This window comes from Monopterus albus, unplaced genomic scaffold (genome assembly GCF_001952655.1).
Source record: "Monopterus albus unplaced genomic scaffold, M_albus_1.0 scaffold116.1, whole genome shotgun sequence".
Classification (NCBI taxonomy): Eukaryota; Metazoa; Chordata; class Actinopteri; order Synbranchiformes; family Synbranchidae; genus Monopterus; species Monopterus albus.
This window is the reverse complement of record NW_018127996.1, coordinates 838,774-850,592: the sequence shown is the minus strand read 5'-3', so window position 1 is coordinate 850,592 and position 11,819 is coordinate 838,774. Positions and strand designations below refer to the sequence as shown.

At 38.6% G+C, this 11,819-nt stretch overlaps 1 protein-coding gene across 1 annotated transcript; it reads right to left on the bottom strand.

The window, feature by feature from the left end:
* Positions 1-1,141: 1,141 nt before the first annotated feature.
* Positions 1,142-11,663, bottom strand: cndp1 (carnosine dipeptidase 1). Its single transcript, XM_020611661.1, has 12 exons — positions 11,603-11,663; positions 9,979-10,089; positions 8,838-8,981; positions 8,133-8,295; positions 6,927-7,015; positions 6,081-6,278; positions 5,875-5,959; positions 4,548-4,708; positions 4,290-4,454; positions 3,761-3,902; positions 2,335-2,482; positions 1,142-1,668 (listed from the first exon to the last, which is right to left on the bottom strand). The coding sequence occupies exons 1-12, from the start codon at positions 11,627-11,629 to the stop codon at positions 1,590-1,592; spliced, it is 1,512 nt and encodes a 503-aa protein (XP_020467317.1). The 5' UTR covers positions 11,630-11,663; the 3' UTR covers positions 1,142-1,589.
* Between the last annotated feature and the right edge of the window lie 156 nt (positions 11,664-11,819).

Genomic DNA, 11,819 nt, shown 5'->3' with positions numbered 1-11,819 from the left:
GTGAGTGAGAAGAAAGTTGCTGTTTGCCACCTGCCCTACTGTGGAGACAGCGTGTATTGCACTCACGCTGTCCTAGTTCAGCCTCATCCTCCAGTTTGTGTTTCTTGTTGTTAACCACCTTCACTACTACTGCAGTCAGGTCTGTAGTAGTAGCTGAGGAGATACGTGTGAGAGGAAAGGTGAGTGTTCTTTGGTTTTCTATCTAAATGTTTCAAAGAAAAGGTGTGTAGATTCTTATGGATGTCTGTGGTTCCATTGTGTCTGCCGGCCTGTGAGAACAAAAATCCAACTGTGAAGCTGCCTGTTTTCTCAGCAGTGGCTTGTTTCTGCCACTGAGTCACTGATGATGAACTCCTGATTAGGGTCTCTGTGCTGTACTACAGTATTCTGTGGGTGTGTATGCGAGGGTGGAGAGGGTCAGCTGGTGTTGTGAATCAGGCCGCTGAAGTGTCAGACACGGCTTTTTCATAACACCAGGGTTCCTCCCTACCGCTTCCTGCTGGGATATATACAACTTCTACAAGATTATGTCTCTCCTCAAATAAAGTTGAGTAGTGTTGATTAGCAAATATGTGTGTATTCAATATAAGCATGGAAAGGCTGAGCCCTCATAGCTATTACTCTTTGAAATGAATACTGAAGAGACTTTCAGTTTACCATAACTATGTTTAAATGTTTGCACTCATTTGAGATCCTTGTCAAAATGTTTGTAAGGCTCAGTGTATTACAGCTATGTTTAATAACACAAGTGATAATTTCTTGATAAGTACATAAATAAATATTTTTTTAAATGTCCTTATACTTGTCTTCTTACTTATTAAATTACTTTGACATTTTGCAGTGTTCTTACTGAACAGTGTGACACAAAGTAAAGCATGTTTATTCTCCTGAATAGGACTTTGTCTGGTGAAGAGGGCGCTAACATGACACAATGGCTGCAAACTGTCCATACACACTGTACATCAACTGCTGGGAGCAGAGCTTTTGTCTTTGTATTGTCCAGAGATATTCTGTCTTGCTCAGTCTTCAGTGAATGTTTAACTGGTAAATAATTGTCTCATGACTGAAGGAACACTGTGTGTGTGTGTTTGATTCATCATTACCATAACCGCCATTAAAGAATCATAAGTCATCATAAAAATACAGTACATGCTGGACAGCTTTTACTAGAAGACAGGCACACACTTACGGTATAACATTATATGAGGTATAAAACAAATATCACATATGCAAAGTGAGTGAAGAAAAGCATGTCATAGCATGTACATTCACTTACAATGACAAAAATGGATAGATAGATAGATAGATAGATAGATAGATAGATAGATAGTTTCATTGTTCCTCTTCCAGTGTACTGTACATTTATGAGTTCAATTAAAGGCTTGATTTGAAAACACTTAAGATAGAAAGAGACTGGAGGGTCAGGTGTGAGGCAGGATATGCTTGAGATCAATAAGAGCTTTGGCTTGACACAGAACAAATGGATAATAGAGAGGTAAAGGCAGAGTGAAAATATAAAACCAGACTTGTGTCAAGGAGAGCTCATACCTAGAAAGGTTAAAGAGATCACTTCATAACACTGCAGAGCATTACATGACTGTCTTCTTAATCTGGGCTACCTCGTTCAGGTAGGCAATGAATAGCTTGGTTCCTTCAATATAGTTGTACCTAGAAGAGAAAGAAAAGAAAGCTGCCCATTTATCTGCATGAAGTATTACAGCCAAGACCGGGGAGTAACAAAATGGTGTGGAACAACATGCATGTCTCCTTTACACATACAAGTCTACTAACACTACTGTTCAGGACAGCAGCTGGACAGATTAAACTTTCTTAGAAATCCCCAAAGCCTAAAAGAATCTAGTCCCTGTCCATCTCTGTTGCTAGCATCGGCTCTCTGGAACATAGAATATGTTTATTTTTGTGTTTAAGGCCTCACAGCCTTCATGCTTTAGTCAGAAAAGCCTAATAGCTGTTAGCCATCTATTATGTTCTTTGTGGTGTTGTATATTATCATCTTGTTTAAAACCATATGTGCCTCTGTAATGTGTGCACTCTCTGCATTTTGTTTCAATAAGCCATGATCCTGTGTCACTTTTGTAGCATTGTTAATATTCTTGCATGTCTACCTTTAATTTGACTCATTTTTTTCCTGGCATCCCTATTATCTTGTAGCCTCGTTTGTTTTATAAAAAGTTTTATTAAATGTTTTATAGATGGTTATTTCAGGCCAAGATTGTGAAAAATTAAGAGCAATAGGGGCTCAGATTCCTAACTAATAAATGCTTCATTTAAATCCTCCTCCTGAAATAGGAAGAAAGACACGTGGAGTCAAACCTGCTTATTTTCTCATTCTGGGAGTGCAGCCCGTCATCAAAGCCTCCGATGGGAAGCATGATAATGCTTTTCTCCATCACATCCTGGAAGGTTCTGGCAATGGGAATGGTCCCTCCCTCACGGATCAGATCGGGATCCATGCCAAAAACTATAGATGAGAGGATATTTCCACAGAATAAAAACAACTGGACATTTGTGTGAACTGTGTACAAAATGTCCTAGAGCATTCATGTGTGGGAGGCTGAGAACTTGACAACACAATTGACATTAAAGGCATAAAAACACATTATGAAAGCAAAGTAAGATCCAACAAAGAGGCAATAAAAGTAACACCATGGAACAAAGGTTTGGCGCAAGGTCAGCAAACCTTTACAATCAGACCCTTTCAAAATCTCTGAGAACTAATCAAACCCTTGTTTTGGACCCATAACAAAATTGCAGGAAGCTGGCCAATATTCTCAGGCTACAGTGCTACGTGAGATTAAAAGGTCAATGGCCAGCGTCACACAAGACAACATCGTGTCTTTAAGGGGAGCCTTAAGAAATAATCAATTCCTTTTCTTTCTAGAAAGAAAACTGACAGCTGTGTTTTCTGTAGTTCAGCAAAGATGTCTTTCCAGGTAGAGATACAAGCATGAATTGAATCTATTTCTTCTGGCTGTGTTGACTATATATAATGATGGATGGCTGCTTTTGATTTGGTTTAATTCAGTGGTGGAAATGTACACAGCATTTGATGCTGACATGTTGGCGTGTATACAAGTCTTGCAGGCCTTATATAGTGTAATACCAGAATATCACTGAATGCATACATGAAATACAGTATACAGTATGTTTACAGTTCCAATCATCAGATGGAAGCAAATCAAGAACAATGTGGGGTCTGCATTTGAAGCGTGGAATATCACATTTAATTGCTGATAATGACTTCAGCAAAGTAGTTGCTACACACTGGGCTTTCACACTAGTACTTTGTTACAGTTAACAAGTACATTTCTCCATTACACATACTGAATGACCCAGTACTCTAGTGGACTATTCAGAGAGGAATACAAGAGATTCCCCACCACTGTATGTAAAAATGATTGCTTAAGAGTTTAACAGCCTAAGAATTTACAATAAACCTAAAGTACAGCAGCCTACTGTTAAGCTCAGGAAAAATGATAAGATAAAATATCAACAGCCATGTTAGCTTGATACCCGTGTAGCATTTGACAGAGGCTAGAGGTTAAATGCACAGAGAAGCATTTAATCATACAACTGATGTAAAAAGTAAAAGAAGAAGAATGCATAGTACGGCATACAATATTACTAGTATTTGTATAATTTCACAGTTTGTTAAAGTTTGCTTCATTGTCACTCACTGTATAAAGGATTTTGATGTGGTGATGGCTGTTTAATTTGGGGTGAGGGGTGAGCTCTGTACCTGTCTTGGCAGCAGCCTTCCCCGCCTCATACAGAGGATGCTGAGTGTCAGCTAGCCAAGGCTTTGCCCCGATCACCATAGTGACTTTCAGCTTGTTTGGAGACTTCCTCTTGGCGAACACAGAGTGAAGGTAGTCTGACACCTAAAGCCATCAACACATAGAGCAGAGGTAGTCTATGGGCAGAAATGATTAGCTTATTTTTAAAAATAAATGTTTTGGTTATTCTTCAAATTATTATTATTGATTATTATTATTACAGATGATGGATTATTGATATTGATTATTCTTCAAAAGTGCACATAACATAACATTGCTACAATATAGTTATTGATTTATAATAGATTATTTTTTTCTATTCTCTTTCCTGATTTAAATGCACATATTTTCTTATTTTCTTACTGACTTACAATCACATTGAGAACCCCTGTACCAAAGATAAATTCCTTGTGTGTTCAAACATACTTGGATAATAAACATCATTCTGATTCTGATTCTTATTCCAAGCAGAACATCCACTTCCTGTTTTACCTGTTTCTTTACCACAGCAGGATCCATGTTGGGAACTTGTCTAATGGAAAATTTAGCAGTGACTTTAGCAGGGATGACGGTCTTTGTGCCAGGGTCAGAGAAGGCCCCTTCAATGCCATGGATGGAGACCGTGGGGTAGCGCCACATGTGGGCCAACAAGTCAACCTACAAGAATCGCATGGATAGAAAATCAGATGTCTTGTTGAATTCACTTCTTATAAGAGTTTATTATAGCCCTTTAAAAGATAAATCTCTCACCTTGTTGCTGTACATGAGTTGACTGACACCAATCTTGTTCTTATAGTTGTCCATATCAAAGTCAATGTCCTGGTACAACTTCCATTCTTCATCAGAGAGGGGAGCCACAGCCTCCCTGATGCCAGGAATCAGGATCTTACCACTGGGGGTGATCAGTGTGTCTGAGGGGGTGGACCAACAAAGAACAACTGATGCTACATTTTAATGTGCCTCTCCTTACACCTTATGAAGGCTGGTACATGGCCAGTTACATAATAGAGTTGTGAGAGCTTGGGGAGATTCAGTGCCTTGTTCAGGGGCATTTCATTAGAGAAAATGTTTTCAAACACTATATATTAAAACTCAATGCTCCTGATCTTGAAGTCTCATTAAGTGCTGCTCTTGTGACTTATCAAAGAAAATACCTATAGCCTACTGAATAGTACTAATAAAATGTAATGTCATTTTTAGTAGAGTCTGCAAAAAAGCCTTGTATCAAAGCAAATCATCTAATTATATTGTTAAATGCCACTGGGACCTGAAATTCTCTGTCTGATATGTCACTGGGTTTGTGTATGACTAGTATGACTAAATTTACTTGCAGTATAACGTCATGATAAGAAAGACCCTTTGGTACCTATTCAATACTTAAGCAATGGTGCATGCTCCTATATACAGTAAATCTGCATTTAATCATATAATAAAGCAGGGATCCAGTGTCCATGTCTTAAAAATGCCAACACACAACCCCTGAATGTGTGATCACTTTTCACTGACATCTGATTGCAAATCTAATGCTGTATAGTTGATCCCATGTATTTGGTTATTATGTAGAAATAATCTAAATGAGTGACAGATGGCCTTTTTAATCAAGCATGTCCCAGTCATCTATGAAAACTCCCACGTCTGTAGTCTTTTGCCACATTCATATTACTGAGCTGCCGAGGGAGAAAAACCACTCATCTCAGCCTACAACTGACATGTCAGAGACATCAGGAATATTATCAGGACACTGTCGATATCTCACATAAAACTACAGACATGTCAACAAACTGCTGGCAAAATGACTGCAAATGCAAATATGTGAAAATAAAATCCATTAAGAGTACTGATAGAATTTATCCAGCTAACCACACTGTTCTGCTGACATCACATAAATGCAGTATTAGTGGAACTCGAGCAGTGTTTCCTGAAATTTGTCACACAAGCAAGCGCTTCACTGCTTCCAGATATGACAATCTGGGTATTGGACTTACTGGTTAGATAAAATAGACACTCAGTATAGTAAATAAGATGAATGAATAAATGTGCACTACTGTATATGCTACACACTTAAAAATAGACCCACCAAGAATTCCAATGAGGTCAGTCATTGGTTCAATCACAGTGCCTCCATACACTCCAGAATGCAAGTCCTGTTTTGGTCCTTCAACCTGCAAACACGGCCAGACGACACCTTTACCATGAAACAGCATGAAATGCACAGTATGTGTATGAGTTAGGAATTAGGTTAAGTTTGTTAAAGTGTAAAGTATGAGTTTTATGATACACAACCTCAGCAAAGAAGTAGCAATTGCCTCTAGTGCCGTAGGTGAGGGCAGGTCGTTGGCCAAGCCAGCTGCAGTCTGAGATGATTATGTAATCCACATCAGAGAAGAAGGTGTCTCTCTGGGCCAGGATCATGGCATCCAGACCATTAGAGCCTGTCTCTTCCATGCCTTCGATGAGAAACTTCACATTCACTGGTAGCTCCTGGTGGAAAGCAAAAAGCAAAGTAAAGCAGTGACAGCAAATGGTTAGGAAGAAGGATGAGACAGCTTATTGTAATGGTGTTTCAATAGGGTTTGTGGACTCTAGAATCATAGGCCATTAGCTTTATTTGAACCTAGTCTTATCATCACTCACACTGTTTCTCTCCCCTTAATGCAACCAGCATCTGACTGAGGCATTTCGATGTGGATAGTCAGCTTTGTACTGACAAAGTAGTGCTGATGATGGCAGGAACACACTGCTGCAGTGACTCTGCAGAAACTGCAGTGACTTTGCAAGTTAGCTTGGCTCAAAATCAGCTCTCGTCTCTCGTCTAGCCTGAGGATATGCAGTTTGTTCCAGCTAAATGTGTAGAAGATTCTAGGCCTACTCTACTAAAACAGTCTGCTCAGATAAATGGAAGTTATCTTTTGCATCTGTTTTGCCTGAGGCGTCTTTCTCCATTTCCCGTCCTACTATTTCAAATGTTTTTTGAAAACGACGAATATTTGCAAATAAGTGCTCTAATCGTTCCCTTTGTCTCACTTGAGAGACTGCCTGTGCAGCTCCCACTCCTTCGCATAATGGATTTCATTCACTTGTGGCATGAAAACTACTCAGTATAACAATGAAAGTTGAACTTCCTCTCACCATATTGAGGGCCTGGTAAGCCTCCACAGCGTGGATCCAGGCTAAAACCGGGGCCTTGTTATCTGATGCACCTCTTCCATATAGATTACCTAAAGACACAGTCACACAAAGTCATTATATTTATTATATATTAGATTAGCCTTCACAGCAGCTTGAATTTTATTAAAGGATAACTGCACAACTCCTACTTTGTTCTTATTGTCAGTTGTTACTTTGCTTTTCATTTATTTGTATTATTTGTATATATTCCGTTGGTCTTTGACCCATGCAAATCTTGGTTTTGTGTGTTTTGGAAAGTGCCACATAAATTAAGCATATTCATTATTATTGTCTTCATTATGCCCTAATCAGAAAATGGTGCCATATGTACCCGGACAAGGAATCAAGTCATTTTGGCCCTTAATTTATTCAGTTCAGCTAGTATTTCTCTGACATTCGATAATCAGAGAAATAAAGACTTAAAGGTATTTGAGCTTTTGATTTTGCTGTATGGGATGGTGACAGCACTCTCCAATATTGGTTAATAATGTGGATATTGTAAATGTCTAACTCTACCACCCTAACTATGATCTGTACATTAGCTCCCACTTACGTGTATATATAGTACCCAGCAGCTCAGTGTTATTAGCCAGCAGCATGCAGAATTACAGTGGCAAGCAAATGTAAGTGAAACCTTTGGAATTAGCTGCATTTATGCATAAATTAATATGAAAATATGATAAGATATTAATCTAAGTCACAATTATCTAACAATCTATTTTAATTAATACTACACAAATCTCTGAACCTGGGCTAATCACATCAGCAAAAGTTAAATGGAGTCAGGAATTAGCAAAGCTACATACCAACCAGTGAAACCAGATTAGGGGTGTGGGTTAGACCTATTTGATTAATATTGACAAGAGGCTACTGCCAATATATATTAAAGTATATTATTTTATCCCTGTTCTTTGTAGGTTGACTTAGGAAACTGGACATATGCTTGTATTTATTAATTTTTGTTTTGCTGAGTGCCTTTTGCAGGTGTGTTGCCCTTTCTTTTACTCATCTAGATACCAAGATACCACCCCCTGCATAGCCAACCAGCAAATACACATGTGGGCCAGTGGAGCAGCAGGAAACAACGCCCTGTACAGTAGCATGCCAGTGATGTAGCACATAAGGGTTGAACTGGTAATAATGACTGAAAAGCTTCAAGGTTGTTACCATTAATATCAGTCAGGTTGTAGGGATCCGTTGCCCAGCCATCCTCCAGCTTCGCTGGCTGAACGTCCACATGACCGTACACACACACTGTGTGTTTGTTGGAGTCATTGCCAAACTGAGCTGTCACCACTTTAGGCAAAGCTATCATCTGTCCACCAGGAAGCTACAAACATTAGGGGAGAGGTATCAAGGGGATTTCAATGATCCACAGTGTGTAACAGTACAAGCAGCGTAATCTTACAGGAAAGCAGGGAAAGCAGAGATACAGAGAAATGTTTCATCTCTGTGTTTCTAAAATAAACACATCACAATACTGTACTTGGAGGTGAAACGGTCAGCAGCTATTGTTTTTACCATTCACTAGACAATATAACAGCTCATGCTACATTGGTCCTAATTGCTGGTGAGAAGCTGAGGATGTTGACCTCTAGTTAGACCTAAAACACACTATATATTTAATGAGTTCGGGAAGCAGCTTTGATGTGCTTCAGTCAGCAATGTGAAGGCAGAGTTAGTCCCAACTGCTCCGCTGCATTTTTGAAGTTAGCAGCTCACTTGGAACTGTCACTCTCCCTGATGAGCCCAAATACAGAATATTTACTAACCAATTAGGGTGATAATTACATACAAAACTCATATGTCTCAGATGGCATCTGAGAGGTTGGGAGGGGCCAATGTGCACAGAGAGAAGGCTTGGTCACTGACTTCTTGTACTCCAATGTCCACCAGCTCTACAGTTCCTCCCATCAGCCTCAGCTTCTGAGCCGTAATCTCCATCATGCGGTGTAGATCTGGTCTCTTCAGGATGTTGCTGGAGTCACTTTCAATTGCAACCCAGTTCCGCAGAACCTAAAGCACATACAGTACGGCACACCCAAAACATCATCATCTTTATCTAGTCCTTCTGCCACCTTGTAAAAAAAACTATTAAAATAATAGGCTGCACACTCCTAGTATCTAATAATCATCAAAAGCAGCCCTTAATTGGTTTTAAATCAGGAAATCTAAGAAACAAGGTTGTATTTGGTCTTCATATAAAGTTGTTGTCATACTGCCACCTTTTGGTCAAGAGGGGCTTTGTTTTCCAAAGCCATGGAGAAATTAAACTTATCCACTAACTCTTGCAGGAACCATTTATCTTTGTTTCTCCCTGCTGGCAGATCAGTGTTAATAAAGAAAACTTCAGGTTCCAAAGAGAAGAGATGCTCAGACAGTATTAAATACATTGTATTTATTCTGATCAGAAAGTATGAAGTGTTCATACAGCACTGCATGTCAAATTCATACAAAGAAATAAACCCCTCTGATCAGATAGCTCCTAAAACCAAATTTTGTCAGAACAGAGGACCTTGGGAGAACCAGCTGAATCCAGCTTCCCCACACACACAAAACTCAGGATGCTGTTTGAGACAATACCTTACCTTAGCAAGTTTATTTGTTTATTTATTTACTGTACATATAAGCCTGATGTTACACATTTGGCCGTGACTGTGTTTAACTGTTGGTGCTGAATAAAAAAGTATTTAAAGAGTATTTCCTTATTGCCAACAGCCCAGGCTGACATAAGTCCATTACCTTTCAAGAATCCAGAGTTACAGCACCATGTGCAATGAATTGTCCTTAATATTTTAAATTACTGTAGTTACTGTTTAAAACATAAAGTTGCTTGATATCCATGTAATCAGTTCCTTGTACTTGGAAACCTTTACAGTATATTTGATTATTGTTTAAGAAATTATCTCTGTGATGTACACCAGCTTGGATCCAAAGTGTTGCAGCAGTTTTAAGAGTTCACTGCTTCGATTCTTAGAAGTGTTACTAAAGGAGGAAAACAAATATATTGTACCTCTACATATTCTTCTTGATGGCTGTCAATGTACTGTGCCAGCTCTGCATACTGGAAAGCATGGGCAGTAGAAATGACCAGCAGAATGGAGGGCAGAACTAAAAGGTTCATCTGTAGGCAAAGTCAGAAACTGAATTATTGATACTGCAGATGACTGTATGAAAGGATATTCATTCATATATTGGACTATACAGAAAATTTATGTAGTACAATATACAGTTTATCCAGGGCAGTAGGGCAGGATTTAGAAATATTAAATTTATGAATCCAGATTGCCCCAGGTGGACCCCACCCACCTCATCAGCCAGCAAAAAACACTGCAAAGTTCTTTAATTATTTTTGTTATATTTACCTGTTCAAGTATGTTTTCTGTCAATTTCTGTAAAAAAACTCCTTACATAATGGTGCTTTTATCAAGGTTCAAAGTTCAACTTTATTGCCAGTTGGCCAAAGTTGATAGGAATTGATTGTAGCAAGCTCATAAACATTAGACAACAGACAGTCATCACTTTTGACAAAAAAGGTTTAACACAAAACAAATAATCCAACAGTAAGATACCCAGGCAGATACCAACAAATAATACTTGATGCTATTAATACAGAATAATATGCAATTTAAACACACAAATCGTAAAACCTAAGGTTTTAAAACAACTCTAGCTTGTTGACACGTTATTTCTTAACCCCTCAGTCCTGTAATTGTTTAAACCTTTTCCCTGATGACAAACATTGCAAAAGGGGGAAGCCTGGATGTAGTGTTATTTGCAATCTTCAGTGCTTTTTGTCTAAAATATGTCTCATACTAGACTGACCTGAGGGAAGGTAATGGTAACCTGAAGGTATTGAACTACTTGGTCCACCCTTTTCTTGTCCTCCAAAGTCAGATTAGCAAACCAGACAACAATGGAAAAGGTTTAAATGCTTTCAATCACAGCCTGATAAAAGTGTGTCATAGATCTTTGAAACATTCCAAATTTCCTCTGTTGCTGCAGGAAGAATAGTCTCTGATGAGATTTTTTTAAAGAATCCCTTGAACATTACTTCCCCAGCTGAGATAAGAGGATATGATAGTGGCTAAAAATGTAAACTCATCAACGCTGTCCACAACATCACGTTTGATGGTTAATGGGTGAAATGAGTTGTTTAACCTTCCTAAAACTTACAACCATATCTTTGGTTTTGCCTATATTAATTAATTATATATTAAGCAGGAGATTATTCTGCTCACCCCATTTCACCAGTGTTACCACTTCCTGTCTGTAAACTGTGTTGTCACCCCCTTTCATTACTGATTGATCTGTTGTTCACTCAGCTTTCAGTGATGTATGACAAAGAAAAGCCTAACATTTTTACAGTATTCCCCACATAGGTAGAGAAATGAATCTGATGGTGAAAAATGTTGAAATATTGTCTAAAAAGTCAAATGTAAGGATCTTCACGATATTAACAAAAATTCAAAACCCATAATTTGTCATTTATGTGTAATAACAAATGTAATGTAATGAAAAAAAGCCTCTTTGTTTCTTTAACACTCCAAACTTCACAGGGAGAAACATTGACTTACAGTATATCTTACTGACTTTTCAAAGTAAAACTACACTCAGCGGATGACCTTTTGTCTTACCTTTTCTACAGCTAGGGTGTGTGACATCTCCTCAGCCAGGCAGACTAAGGACCTGTGCTGTTGCCTGGACATTTATATACCCTGCCCTCATAGCACACTCTTGCTGAGCCCAGAGGTCACACAGTCAAACATTTCCTGACACTTTGCCAAGACAGCTGAGTATTTTTCTTTTTTGCTGACAGGTATAAGAATTACACTTATTGATCCCACTCCAAGA

Bases quoted from the DNA above. Each gene is read 5' to 3' on its own strand.
- cndp1 (XM_020611661.1), bottom strand. From the start codon at position 11,629: ATGTCACACACCCTAGCTGTAGAAAAG. The intron at 5,960-6,080 runs GTTGTGTATCAT...CCGTGTTTGCAG, and splicing joins ATTGCTACTTCTTTGCTGAG to GTTGAAGGACCAAAACAGGA. The intron at 1,669-2,334 runs GTTTGACTCCAC...TTTCTCTTCTAG, and splicing joins CAGAATGAGAAAATAAGCAG to GTACAACTATATTGAAGGAA.